At 34.3% G+C, this 13,392-nt stretch overlaps 3 protein-coding genes across 5 annotated transcripts; 1 reads left to right on the forward strand and 2 right to left on the reverse strand.

Annotated features, from left to right (window-relative positions):
• Positions 1-742: 742 nt before the first annotated feature.
• On the reverse strand, positions 743-1,395 carry LOC137027875 (hydroxyacyl-thioester dehydratase type 2, mitochondrial-like). Its single transcript, XM_067396470.1, has one exon. It carries the CDS (start codon positions 1,393-1,395, stop codon positions 895-897), a length of 501 nt encoding a protein of 166 aa, XP_067252571.1. The 3' UTR covers positions 743-894.
• Positions 1,180-4,394, reverse strand: rpp14 (ribonuclease P/MRP 14 subunit). Of its 2 annotated transcripts, none has more exons than XM_067396472.1 (7): positions 3,888-4,053; positions 3,374-3,486; positions 3,171-3,255; positions 2,218-2,294; positions 1,796-1,874; positions 1,425-1,497; positions 1,180-1,307 (listed from the first exon to the last, which is right to left on the reverse strand). In XM_067396472.1, the coding sequence occupies exons 2-6, from the start codon at positions 3,445-3,447 to the stop codon at positions 1,426-1,428; spliced, it is 387 nt and encodes a 128-aa protein (XP_067252573.1). In that variant the 5' UTR covers positions 3,448-3,486; positions 3,888-4,053; the 3' UTR covers positions 1,180-1,307; position 1,425. The 2 variants fall into 2 exon arrangements, with proteins under 2 accessions (XP_067252573.1, XP_067252572.1); XM_067396471.1 differs by lacking the exon at positions 1,180-1,307 and adding an exon at positions 4,289-4,394 and having other exon boundaries at positions 1,361-1,497; positions 3,888-3,971.
• On the forward strand, positions 4,338-13,360 carry rbck1 (RanBP-type and C3HC4-type zinc finger containing 1). 2 transcript variants are annotated; one of them, XM_067396468.1, is made up of 13 exons: positions 4,338-4,504; positions 5,556-5,608; positions 5,697-5,841; positions 5,939-6,035; positions 6,155-6,353; positions 7,109-7,206; positions 7,717-7,890; positions 9,574-9,734; positions 10,762-10,873; positions 10,959-11,138; positions 11,227-11,325; positions 12,357-12,500; positions 12,585-13,360. In XM_067396468.1, the coding sequence occupies exons 2-13, from the start codon at positions 5,572-5,574 to the stop codon at positions 12,663-12,665; spliced, it is 1,527 nt and encodes a 508-aa protein (XP_067252569.1). In that variant the 5' UTR covers positions 4,338-4,504; positions 5,556-5,571; the 3' UTR covers positions 12,666-13,360. The 2 variants fall into 2 exon arrangements, with proteins under 2 accessions (XP_067252569.1, XP_067252568.1); XM_067396467.1 differs by having other exon boundaries at positions 4,339-4,508; positions 12,585-13,359.
• The last annotated feature ends 32 nt before the right edge of the window (positions 13,361-13,392 follow it).

Below are 13,392 nucleotides of genomic sequence, written 5' to 3' on the forward strand. Positions count from 1 at the left end.
TCATACAGGAAACCACACACGGCTCTCGGCTAAATTCAATCATATCTTTTCTTGTGAGGCTCGGTATAAAATTAAACTACTCAGAATAACAAATAAACAATTTTCAACTTGATTTAAATTACTGTTGTTATGTATTTTGACTGGAGTTTGTAACAAGCTTTGCGTTTTGCGAAGCTGCTAGCGTTGAGTGTAGGCTAAATGTTGACAAGGGAAAATCATGTGACCAGTCGTAGTAACATGTGATTCAATATAAACCTGAATGAGTTTTTTTTTTTTCAATACTTTTTATCATATTTTCTTGGCAAAGCATCCTGACGTTTCTCACGCTACTTGTATTTTTTATTTATATTTATTTTTTTATTGACTTGAGAAGCTGACTGTTTGCATTATATATATATATATATATATATATACACACACAAAAGTTTTTCGCTAACCACAATATAGAAAAGGAAAAATTGAAGTATCGAGGAGTAAGATAAAGGTTATTTGAAGACCTTGTGGTGAAGAACCTTAAGTTACACTGAAAAAAATGGATGCATTACATAAGATTTCAGAGGATTATATCTGACAGAAAAGTTGACATTTTGCTGGTTAATGTAATTGCAATACTATTATGTTAATCTTACTGCTTTTAAGATCCTTTTAGAAATAACTATTTGAAATGATTTCCTTGTTGAGGTTGGACACAGCTAGTTTTTACCCACACCAAAGAACTAAGTCAACAAGTTATTTTCTCACACTGTTTATTTAAACTGCACCTCAGAGAACAAAAAGCAATGAATATTAAATCTTTGAGTGAGCGTCACATTTCAAAAGAACAAAAATAAGCAAGAAAGAACATTCAATTCCTGGCAGCACATTTGGAACAAACACAGCATCCACTCGAATTCCTCATGATCGCTCTCCATTCTGCGGCATCATGACCATGACCTCTCCCTCCATGACCACTTTGTCTTTAACAGCACAGGAAACGGAAATAAAAGCAAAGGACATTTTGATCTTTTTAACCTCCGCTTCCGCCACAACCTCCTCTCCGATGTAGAGGGGCGCAGGAAAGCGTATTTCCTGGTAGAGAAACACGCAGCCTTTCCCGGGCAACTTAGTCCCAAGAACAGCTGAGATCAGACCGTTAATCAGCACTCCGTGCACAATGGGGGTCTCAAAAGAGGTCGTTTTGGCGTACTCTGGGTCGAGGTGGAGAGGATTCATGTCTCCCGTCAGCTCAGCAAAAAGTGCGACATCTCTGGCGCTGAATGTTTTGCTTAGCGAGGCTCGTTCACCGATGTAAAGCGACCTGTGCCCTACTGTGAGGGATGCAGGAACCGTCAGTGCTGAGTTGACAACAGGGTATATATTTCTGCAGAAAATACTTCTTCTAAGGAAGAATGTCATTTTTCCAAGGTATTTGTTTGTAGGCCCACCTCACGATGCCAACTGGTCTCCAAACTGCAGCTCACGGCTATTCCCAGACAACGCTAACAAAAACGGAGACACCTGCAACAATAAATAGTAAGAAAATTAGAGTTGCATTCAACATAGATGTCTGTGACATGGGGTTCAGTATCTAAAATGAGATAAACAGCCACTACAGTAACCGCCCATCAGACGCAAATTGCAAAGTAAACACAGTTTGGCTGACAGACTGCCAATGGCCACGTTAAAATTGTGTTGAGTCATTCCTGGCAGGGATACAGTTGATCCACAAGCTCTTAACTGACAATTAAAAGAATGCAGACTCAGGGCTCAAGTAAATGTTCAATCAGCTTCAGATGTAACACTGGGGAAAACGTACCTGTGTGACTCTGAATGCACATGCCTCATTTTGATATGATCCCAGTAACGTTAATGCACTCCACAGTTTCACCAGCCCGCTGTGATTAAGAAACAACACAATATTAAGACTGAACATCATTAGATAGACAAAATGGGTGGGACAAATCCATAAGTGTTTATTCATTTCAGGAAAAAAAAAAAAAAAAAAAAAAAAAAATATATATATATATATATATATATATATATATATATATACACACACAGTTTGCTCTGCATTTCAGACACTAATTTCTACAAAATTTTTCAATTTAAATGGTCCCAAACTCAAGCCCTGAGGGACACCCCAAGTTTCTCTGTGTTTATACACAGCTCTGTACTTCAAGTAAAACATGCTCAAACACTTTGGCCTAAATGTACGGGTACTATAGGAGCATGACTTACCTGTTGTACACTCGTAGTATGCCAGTCAATTCGTTCTCATCAAACTTCAGCAGATCAAATGGAAAAGAAGCTCCAATCTGCCATACAGGAAAAAATTATTATAAAAAATAATTATTATTAAAAAAAAATATTATACATCAGGAACAGTCAGAAAGCAGGATAAAGTCAAAAGACACTACAGAGTACAGCACATATTTATACAACAAATATATATATATATATATATATATATATATATATATATATGTATATGTTTTATTATACATAAAACTTTATCATTAAACAATTTCATTAAAAGGTATAAATAGTTGCATCTGAAAATAAAAATTAAATGTATTTACACTCAATTGAAGCAATTTTTAGTTTATATATATATATATATATAGATAGATAGATAGATAGATAGAGGAATCATTTAAAATTAAATGAATAATTCCATAATATATTATGCATATTTTTGTATGAAAATAATTATGAATTTTAACAAAATACTCAAACTTAAACCAAATCATATTACTTCAGATTTCATTATGCATTGCATTTTTTAATGTAAAAAATTAAATCTGCATCATTGTTACTCTTAAGTTGTGAAACTTCGGTAAAGTTGGTTTTATATTCGCACATTCGGACTTCTGATACATTCAAACTTTCCAATAAATGTGCAATAAATTAATGTTTGCGAATTTTAAGCAGCGACATGATATTGAAAACCAACGATTATCAACTTACAACATTTTTCACAGTTGATCAAAATAGGCAAGTATTGTTTTAATGGCATATTTACTTGTGAATGTCCACTGAATGTCCAATGTAGTGTGATTAACAAGGCTATTGAATACGGATGTCTGAATGTGCGAATATAAAACCAACTTTACCCAAGTAGTTGTGAACAGTGTTTACTAGACTTTATAGAAACTATAACCCTACATGGTTAAGACATGCTATGTGCTCACCTCTCCGTACAGGTCTTTAAGTCCACGAATGATCAATTGTTTGAACTCTGGAGAAGAAATATTTCTGTTTCCATTCTCCAAAACCCTAAAAATAATAAAAAAGAAAAATTTGAGGGTTCGACCATTTTATCATCTAAAAAGTGCAATCTAAACAGTGCAATCAAAATGACCAGATCAAAACTGACCTGTCCCATGACACTTACAGAGATATCTTCATATAATGATAAACTGAAGCGTTTTTGTAAACATATCGCTCAAATTTTGAGGGTTCCTCCATAACTTGTAGTTTGACACTGAAATCCTTTCAGATGGTCTGCTAGAATGAAGAAAAATAAAAAAAACTGATTAAGATCAATTAATTTTCAGTTCTGATCAATGTGCAATGGCGGAAGTTGTCACAGAGATGTCTGTTTATATAATAGTTGCATATTCAATACCATGCTAAATGATTAATGTAGTTATTCAGTAACAAGGTATATGAGAATGCAACATGGTATTACCATCTAATACAATCACTGTATCATAGTACTGCCACAATATTCTTTATAAAGGTGAATTTTTGGGAAAACTGTTTCTTCAGCTCACGTGCAAAGGTCTGTATATAAACTCCAAAAACACAAACTACAGTTAAAGAGCCTCCAGCCGCTTACAAAAACAATTGACATTTAATTATGCAATTAAACAACTGTTAAGAGGTCTAAAAACAGAGAAACTTACAGAATTACAGATTGTGCTTGTCCTTCACTCACAGCATGCGCAGCGCCATGCGCCCTCTCGTGCTGTCAAATCTCGCGAGAACACCTCGATAAAAGTCAACAAAAATTTAAACGAAACTTTTAGGTTTCGTCTACTTTTGACTACATTTTAATTAATCTTTTTTTTTTTTTTTTTTTTTTTTTTTTTTTTTTTTTAAAGCTACAAATATTGTTCAGTTAATTTCAATTCTTTTTATTTTTCCGCTTGCAATTTTTTAAATTAAAAAATATAATATATATAATTTCATTATTATTTTATTATATAGCATAAATGTACACCATAAATACTACAGTAAAATAAACATCACCCGAGAGTGTCTTAAATGTACACCATAAATACTACAGTGAAGTAAGCATCATCACCAGAGAGTGTCTTCCGCATCTGTGTTTTGATGGAGTTGCGCAACCTCTCGAGACTTTCCTTCAGCGCTGACTGGAACTTCCTGAAGCTGCTTCGTTTCACTTTTCATTTCTCCAAATTTCCCCTATTTTGGGAATAGCACTGATGTTTTAATTATCAGTGTCTAGTTTGAAAACACAAGTACAACGCGAAGACAGTTTTAATGCTGTTGTCTTATGGTTGGTAAGTTTGTTTTTTGGTCATATTGTTTTACTGTCGCTGCTGTTGAGTTTAACGACCGCCTGTTTTATGTTTGCATCGCTGTTTAAGGTTGTTAACTTTAAATATAGGGTAAAAAATACATAATGCACTCACTTTTTATGCCATTTTATAGATTTGTATTCATATACATTTATTTATATTATGATTTAATTATAAATTACACTAACAAAAAGTACCTTGGTGCTGCCATGTTTAAATTTGTACGAACGGATATAGTACCATGGTATTCCTGAATTCCCATGGAGTTTAATGTAAATAAATACCATATGAATATGGTACCATACTGAAACAATGGTTAACATCTTAATTAACTACTTTATTTCAAGTCAAAAATGTGATTTAACATCACTGAATCAAGATAAATACATTAATTTATACCAACAAACCTAAAATTTGGGATAAATCAGGTAGAAATAGCTCTTTAAGGAAACAGTTGCATATAAATATTTATGTAAAAATATTTAAATGTTTTTTTTTATTATTTATTTATTTATTTTTTTAATATGTTAACTATTTTAAACAATTTTAGCCTAAAACCTGTTATTGCTGTTTTTTTTTTTTTTTTTTTTTTTTTACATATACAATAATATATATTTGGATATAATATTGTATATATACATTATTTTAATAAATAAATGTTTTATTTTATTTAAAAATATGTAAGTATATTTTAATATAATATTTATATAAACATTTCATTTTTTAAAATAAAAAAAACATTTAATTTATTTAAAAATGTAAAAATATTTATTCAAATAAATGAATTATTTTAAACATTTTTTACTGTAAACCATGATATTGTTGTTTTATGGACATATACAATAATGTATATTTGTATATAATATAAAAATAATATTTATATATACACATTTCATTTTAATAACTAAAATAAATAAATATTTTTTATATTTGTTTTCAACATTTGAATATATTTATTTAAAAATATAAACTCTTTAAAATAATTGTTGACTAAACTTCTTACTACTATTTTTTTTTTTTTTTTACAAGCTTTCAAGATTAAAGCATGGCTGCCCTAGATGCCTCCAAATATTTAACAGAAGGTGAGTGTTAGTAATCATATTATGCAATAAATGTATCTATCATAAGACATATGTTGACACAGCAACATGCCTTATGTTAACATGGCAGCGGAGGACGCTGCACAGCTGCTGAGTGACGCCATCAACTCCAGAGACAAAGATGAAGCGACTAAACACCTGGATAGACTTCTGGACCTGAAACTCCCTGTGTGCGTCAAAATAAATCCCGATGCGTACTCTAAAGACAGCATCAGGTATGCAGTTAGACCTGTTCTATTGCGGTGAGAAGCACTTGTTGCTGAGGATCTGTAACCACATGTGATGGTTTTGTTCGGCTTTATGTGACGGCAGATTGAGAGTCGGAGTGGCGGACGCCGTATCAGACACACACATCCCAATCACAGTGATGGTTCCAGTCTACATGACGGTATCAGAGCTGAAAGAAAAGGTAAAGAGTGTTAGTAATGGACGTGAGAATGAAAATTCTTGTCTGAAAACAAAACTCAAAATTATAGATATACTAGAGCTCTCCTTTATTTTTTTAGTCATTCATAATTTGTCTTTCAGATCAATAATGACTATGGCTTCCACCCGGCTCTCCAGCGCTGGGTGATCGGGAAGCGTCTCGCCCAAGACAAAGACACCCTGTATCATTATGGAGTCAGAGATCATGACGATACGGCCTTCCTCTTCATCCTTTCAGCCCAGGCTGCCCATCTGAGCCGTGAACAAGAGAGAAAAGAGAAAGAGGACAGACGGATCGACGGTATCAAGTCTATATTTCTAATAAAAAATAACAGCTTATAAATGAAGAGTTCAGATGCAAAAACCTCTAGGTCCGTCTGACATTTTTCCTTTAAATTAACATTTTTTAACAGACTCCTACGCATATTTAGGTTCAGTAAATTCACTTAGAAAAGGTTATTAGTCAGTTATTGAACGTATTTTCAAGAATGTCACTTTAGTCAATTCTTTGGTATTTAACAAATTTGCTACAAAACCAGCTAAGTCCATGTGTGTTTTTTTTTTTTTTGCAAAAACCTCTAAGTCCATCTCTTTGGACAACAAGACATAGTAAAACATCCGTTTCTGTCAGTTTGACAGCAGCAAAAGGAACATTGTTGTGTTTACTTGCTACCTGTGAAATCCTGTCATTGCCACTGTAACGATGGACAAAACATCATAAAAACTTGCAGCTCGGCAATTGAAAGCGGCTCAAATGCACCATCATTCATCTTGAAAGCATATGATTCAATTTGCATCTTCCGATTATTATTTTTTTTGTGCAGTTAGAGGCTTTTGCTGACAAAGGGAAGTGGCGTTTAGCGTTTTTTGCCAATGAACCGGTATTTCTGAATGGGCTGATGCTGGGATTTAGCGGATTTGAAGCATTTGATGAATGTATACTATGTGCTCAATATCATTATCTCATTGTTGATGGAAGTGGCTTTAGCGGCTTTTGCATCTGAAATCTTCATATCAAACATAAGTTTACTGAACTGCATGTCTTTCTTAATAAAGTTATAATAGAGAACATTGGCAGCCCACCTCAACGACCACCAGAGCTGCGAGCCAGAGGGGCCGATCTTCCTCATCCTCCTCTACCTCCTAAACCTCAGGTATCTATCTATCTATCTATCTATCTATCTATCTATCTATCTATCTATCTATGCGCAGCTTGTCAGAGCTGTACGGCTCTGTGATCAGTAGTAAAAGCTTCTCCATCTGAAAGCCAGAGGGCGCTCTTGCACAGAAACTCTTAATATGCCCTGCCGCAGAAGTAGATAACACGCATCATTCCAGGAAATCCCTATGAGCATCACACTATCGCTGTAGCTGAATAAACAGAAGATTGAAACGCTTTGATTAAACATGACTAATAAACACACACATTTTTCTGTGTAAGAAGCCACATCATCTCACAGAAGGACGCTCAACTGTCATTATAAAGTGAGTTTGGAGTAAAAAACGTTATTAAATGTTGTCTTTTGTTGGACAAGATGTTATTAAATGCTTCTCATGTCTGGAAAGATGTTTGATGCATGTTGCTTTTTCAAATGTACATTATAAGTAACTCAAACTATCTATCTGTATCATAATTCTAATCATTTTATTTGGTTTAAAACAAGGTTGGATGGTCATGTGTCGGGTGCACATTCCTGAATAAACCGACACGTCCAGGTTGCGAGATGTGCAGCATGGCGAGACCTGAAAACTATATAGTGCCGGACGTGTACCAGCCGGATGAGGCGGAAATCAGGAGACTCCAGCAGGAGGAGCTTGCCAGCCTGCAGTATGAGCAGGTTAGCTGAGGAGACACAACACACTGGACTACAATGAACTGTTAGATGAGGAATACATCTGAGGAACAAACTCTGAAACTACCTAACCTTATGCCAGCATCTACAATCTCTACAGTATAAAAAGATGAATTGAAAGTGAAAATGAGGAACATTTACAGAGTTTTCATACACTTTTTAAACGCATTATTTGTGTAATACATCTAGGGCTACAGCCTAATCAAAGGTACCCAAACTCATAGTAGCACAAAATTACAATTCAATCACAATTCGTTATCGATTAACTTGCAGTTAGTGAAGGCGGGATAGGCGGAATCGCGCTTAATGACACACAACAGAAGCGCGATCAGATCTCCTTGCGCCTGAATAGTCAAATACACACACACACAGATGTCAACATGTCCATTGTGTGGAGTATCTCGCGTGAATACAGTCGGTTATGGCTTAAGTAGATGTAAACAGGTTGGTAAAAACTGGATATGTGTCAGTATATTACATGCATTCAGCAGCCCAATTAAATACCTGTCTGTCATTAATGTTAATCAAACAGTTAAATAAATGTATGTTAAATAAACCTACTGTATCTGAAAAAAAGAGTTTAGGCTATTTAATTTACTATTGTATTTGTAATTTGCTAATTTGCTTCTTTGTTCTTTTCATATAGCCTAACAAAAATAACTTATAAAATTTATCATATTATGTTCATATTACCCACCCCTGCCCACCCGTACATACCAGCTGATATACCATGTAGTCTTGATTTGGGTGGTCAATCTGCATTTGAAAGTTTGAAAGGGATTTAAATCTAGCTGATCAAGTAAAATGACTCAAAAAAAAAAAAAAAAAATCAAGTAATTTAAGCATGCCAAAGTCAACTTTAATCATACAAAATGTAATTTTCCAACAGCAAAATTGTGGCCAGTGAAAATGCTGAGTTGCAAGTAATTTTGGAAAAACCACTAGCTACAGTGGCTTGTGAGCAAAAAAGTTAATGTCAAGCCCTTAATACATCAATTTGAAAATGTTTGAGTGGATTATTTTCCGTTTACTCTGAACCACAGATTTAAATGCAGCATTAATTTTACAAAAACAAAAAAAAATTCTCATTTTGTTGTTGACTAAGTGGTCAGAAATTAATGTTTTAATCATTTAAGCAAACCAATTAAGAAATTTAAAGCAATTTAATTTTATGCAGTCCTGAATAAAAAACAAAATAAAAAAATATTGTAATATTGCAATATTGTATCTTTTTGTGGATCATGTAGATTGGTTGTTTCCCAATTAGGCTTTTATATTTACCAAAAGGATAATATGCTATATGGAATCATATTATGACACATTAATAATAATAATAATAATAATAATAAGGTAAAGAAACTATTTCCGGATTTAAAAATACATATTATTGTTTTTATTAATTAAATACATATATAAAATCTAAATTATTAAATTTATTAATTATTTGATTAGTTATTATTATTATTATTATTTTTAAATTTAAAAAAATTAATTTAATTCTGTTCTTTTCTGTAGGATAAATTAAAATGTTTTGATTTTTAGAGAATTCCATTAGCATCTTTTAGGATTAGGTCCGCATTATGATATTCATTCTAAAAGGAATCTTTTAGCATTTTGCCATAAATCCACAAGCATAACACATGTGGCTGTGTCCATTCATTCACATAGTCTCTGATAGAAGAACGGAAGAAGAATTTCCAAGAACTCCTGGAAACAGATTCCCAGAGTCTGGTGGGGAACACAGATCAACTGGATTGTGCAATCTGCTTTTGCACCATCATGCCAGGAGAGGGCGCCGTGCTGAGAGAGTGCCTGCATAGCTTCTGCAGGTGATATAAGACTGTTCATTTTTAAAGTACTGGTTCACTTTAAAATGAAAATTACTCAAGCCATCCTAGGTGTATATGACTTTCTTCTTTCTGACGAACACAGTTATATTGAGTTATATTAAGAAATATCCTGATGCATCCAAGCTTTATAATGGCAGTGAACGGGTCCTAGCAAGTATAAAGCTCAAGAAAGTGCATCCAAAGCAAAACATACTCCACACGGCTCCGGGGGGTTAATAAAGGCCTTGTTTGTGATGCTTCCGCCAGACTGTTTTCCGTATTCAGCGTAAATGACGTCACGTCAGTTAAGCTTTCTTCGCAAGTTAAATACGGAAGGCAGTCTGGCAGAAGCTAGATATTTTAATTTATAACTTGTTAAATGTGACCCTGGACCACAAAACCAGTCAATTTTTTTAAATTAAGATGTATACATCATCTGAAAGCTGAATAAATAAGCTTTCCATTAATATATGGATATATTTATATAATATTCCATTGATATATGGATATATTTATATCATATTCCATTTATAATATATTTATTAGGATAGGACAATACTTGGCCGAGATACAACTATTTGAAAATCTTGAATCGGAGGGTGCAAAAAAAAAAAAAAAAAAATCAAAATATTGAGAATCGCCTTTAAAGTTCTTCAAATGAAGTCTTTAGCAACACATATCCACTCACAAAAAGAATTTTTTGATATATTTACGGTAGGAAATATGTTCATGGAACATGATCATTACTGAATATCCTAATGATTTTTGGCATAAAAGAAAAATCCATAATTTTGACTCAGTTTGTATTCGTTGGTTCCGTTCACTGCCATTATAAAGCTCTGATGCGTCAGGATATTTATTTATATAAACTGTGTTCATCTGAAAGAAGAAAGTCATATACACCAAGGATGGCTTGAGGGTGAGTAAATCATGGGCTAATTTCCATTTTAAAGTGAACTAATCCTTTAATGTAAACATGAAAGTACCACTGAAACAGACTGAAATACAACTTCTGTTTATCTTACAGAGACTGCCTGAAGGAAACTGTTCTGAACTGCACGGATGCCGAGGTGGCGTGTCCCTATAGAGACAACGCTTATTCCTGTAACTGCAAACTTCAAGATCGAGAAATCAAATCAGTAAGATCATAAATGCACTATTATTTAACCTTGAATTATTGCGATGCACTTAATAAACACGCCAAACTCCACTGTTTCCCACCAGCTTCTCTCTCAGGACGAGTACCAGAAGTTTCTCGAACTGAGGCTGAACATCGCAGAGTCGCGCAGTGAGAACAGTTACCACTGCAAGACGCCCGACTGCGCCGGCTGGTGCATCTTCGAAGACGACGTGAACGAATTCACGTGTGACATCTGCAGTGAGACCAACTGCATCCTCTGCAAAGTAAACACGATGTTTGTTCATGTTTAGTTCATGCCTGGTTTTGAAGTGCATGTTACGGTGACCTAAAAGACTGTGACTGTTTTTCAAGGCTATTCACAAGGGAATGAACTGCCAGGAGTACCAGGACGACCTCCGTATACGAGCCCAGAACGACGACGCAGCCCGGCAGACCACGCAAATGCTGGATGTGGGTGCAGAACTTATTCATTTCTAACATTTTTTGTTAATATATGAAGCTATTGAAGTTATTGAAACAATGCCCACTCGAGATGGGAATCGTAAGTAATTTCCTTAAAGGAATTTCTGTTCAACTAATGATTATTTTAGTAACTTTAAAGGAATACATTTTTGGAAAAATGGCCAAAAATTTGATAATTTCAATAATAAATAAATAAACAATAATTATTTATTAGTAATAACTTGAAATCAGACTAAATTGGCTGCTCTGTATGTGTATAGTTCGCTAAAAATAGCTGATTCTCAATAGTCATTTATTCTGTATATGTGTTTGATTCACTGAAAAGAGCCAATTCATAAGAGTCTCTTGTTCAGGAATCAGACTGCAGTGGGTGCACTTGAGTATGTGTTTGATTCACTAAAAAGACACACTCATGAGAGTCATTTGTTCAGGAATCAGACTACATTGGTCGCGCTATATGTGTTTGATTCACTGAAAAAAGCAGATTCATAAGAGTCTCTTGTTCAGGAATCAGACTACATTGGTTGCACTGAGTATGTGTTTGATTCACTAAAAAGACACACTCATGAGAGTCATTTGTTCAGGAATCAGACTACATTGGTTACACTGTGTGTGTTTGATTATCTAAAAGGAGCTGATTCATAAGAGTCATTTGTTTGGGAATCAGACTACATTAGTTGCGCTGTATGTATTTGATTCATAAGAGTCTCTTGTTTAGGAATCAGACAAGTTGTGCTGTATGTGTTTAATTCATAAGAGTCTCTTGTTCAGAAATCAGACTACATTGGTTGCACTGAGAATGTGTTTGATTCACTAAAAAGTCACGATTCATGAGAGTCATTTGTTCAGGAATCAAACTACATTGGTCACGCTATATGTGTTGGATTCACTGAAAAAAAAGCAGATTCATAAGAGTCTCTTGTTCAGGAATCAGACTACATTGGTTGCACTGTATGTTTCTGATTTTTGAAATTAACATTAAAATGTTAATGTTACCTGTCAATCGGTTTTCATTGCAGCAACTCCTGAAGAACGGCGAGGCGATGAACTGTCCCAAATGCCAGGTGATCGTCCAGAAGAAAGATGGCTGTGACTGGATCTGTTGTCTGATGTGTAAGACTGAGATCTGCTGGGTGACTAAACAAGCCCGATGGGGACCAAAGGTCAGAGACAAAACTACATGATTCATTCATTTTGTGATTCACAAACATCAGATAGTTAACCTAGAGCTGGCTTTGACTGCTCAGGGTGCTGGAGACACATCAGGTGGGTGCAGATGTCGAGTCAACGGAGTCCTCTGCCATCCGCAGTGCCAGAACTGCCACTGAACACCGGCGGCATCGCTGAACGCTGCTTCTTCAACAAGCAAAAACCTGCGCTACAGTAACACTTACCAAACTCCTTGAAATAATCCAGGTAAGGTTGATGTGCTACATACAGTTTGTGTTTGAACCTTTAAAACATTCAATCCCTCTAGTCATATCACTGGCACATCAATCAGAATGCATATACTTTCTAGAAAGGGTTCATCGATAAGTTCCAGGACTAAAGATTCAGAACATGTTTACAAAAAGAAAAGTATCTGAGCTTTTATAGGATTAAAAAGTGACATTTTTTAAACATGCATTAAACTGTCTTAAATCACTACTATTTTCTGGACACATGATGCTCTGGGACTGTGTGCAATGATATTGTAAGAGAAAAGCCTTAATATTGATGAATCTTGATGTTTGTAAAAGGTGATTTTTGTTTATATTCCAAAGATTTTTTGTTGTAAAATTATGATAGAATATGCAATATGGCATGATGAAGGAATCAGTCAAGCTAATAAATTAAAAAAAGGACACATTGAAGATTAAATTGAATGCTCAACAAATGCATAAAATGGAGCGGATTGTAATCAAATGAAAAAAGAAAAACAATTGCAATTTTTTGTTGTATTTTTTTAACATGTCGAAGCATTTTCGTTCTGTTCTTTTGTTTGCAATATTTTATGATTCAATAAAGCTGGTATACAAAAACAAACAAACTTAATATAAATTATAATTCACATAA

Source organism: Chanodichthys erythropterus, chromosome 10 (genome assembly GCF_024489055.1).
Source record: "Chanodichthys erythropterus isolate Z2021 chromosome 10, ASM2448905v1, whole genome shotgun sequence".
Taxonomy (NCBI): domain Eukaryota; kingdom Metazoa; phylum Chordata; class Actinopteri; order Cypriniformes; family Xenocyprididae; genus Chanodichthys; species Chanodichthys erythropterus.

Excerpts from the sequence above, each read along its gene's own strand:
- rpp14 (XM_067396472.1), bottom strand. The coding sequence starts at position 3,447 with ATGGAGGAACCCTCAAAATTTGAGCGATATGTTTACAAAAACGCTTCA. Across the intron at positions 3,256-3,373 it reads CATTATATGAAGATATCTCT|GGTTTTGGAGAATGGAAACA; the intron begins GTAAGTGTCATG and ends TATTATTTTTAG. Across the intron at positions 2,295-3,170 it reads TTAAAGACCTGTACGGAGAG|ATTGGAGCTTCTTTTCCATT; the intron begins GTGAGCACATAG and ends CCTGTATGGCAG.
- rbck1 (XM_067396468.1), top strand. The coding sequence starts at position 5,572 with ATGGCTGCCCTAGATGCCTCCAAATATTTAACAGAAG. Across the intron at positions 7,891-9,573 it reads CCAGCCTGCAGTATGAGCAG|TCTCTGATAGAAGAACGGAA; the intron begins GTTAGCTGAGGA and ends TCATTCACATAG. Across the intron at positions 9,735-10,761 it reads TGCCTGCATAGCTTCTGCAG|AGACTGCCTGAAGGAAACTG; the intron begins GTGATATAAGAC and ends TTTATCTTACAG.
- LOC137027875 (XM_067396470.1), bottom strand. The coding sequence starts at position 1,395 with ATGACATTCTTCCTTAGAAGAAGTATTTTCTGCAGAAATATATACCCT.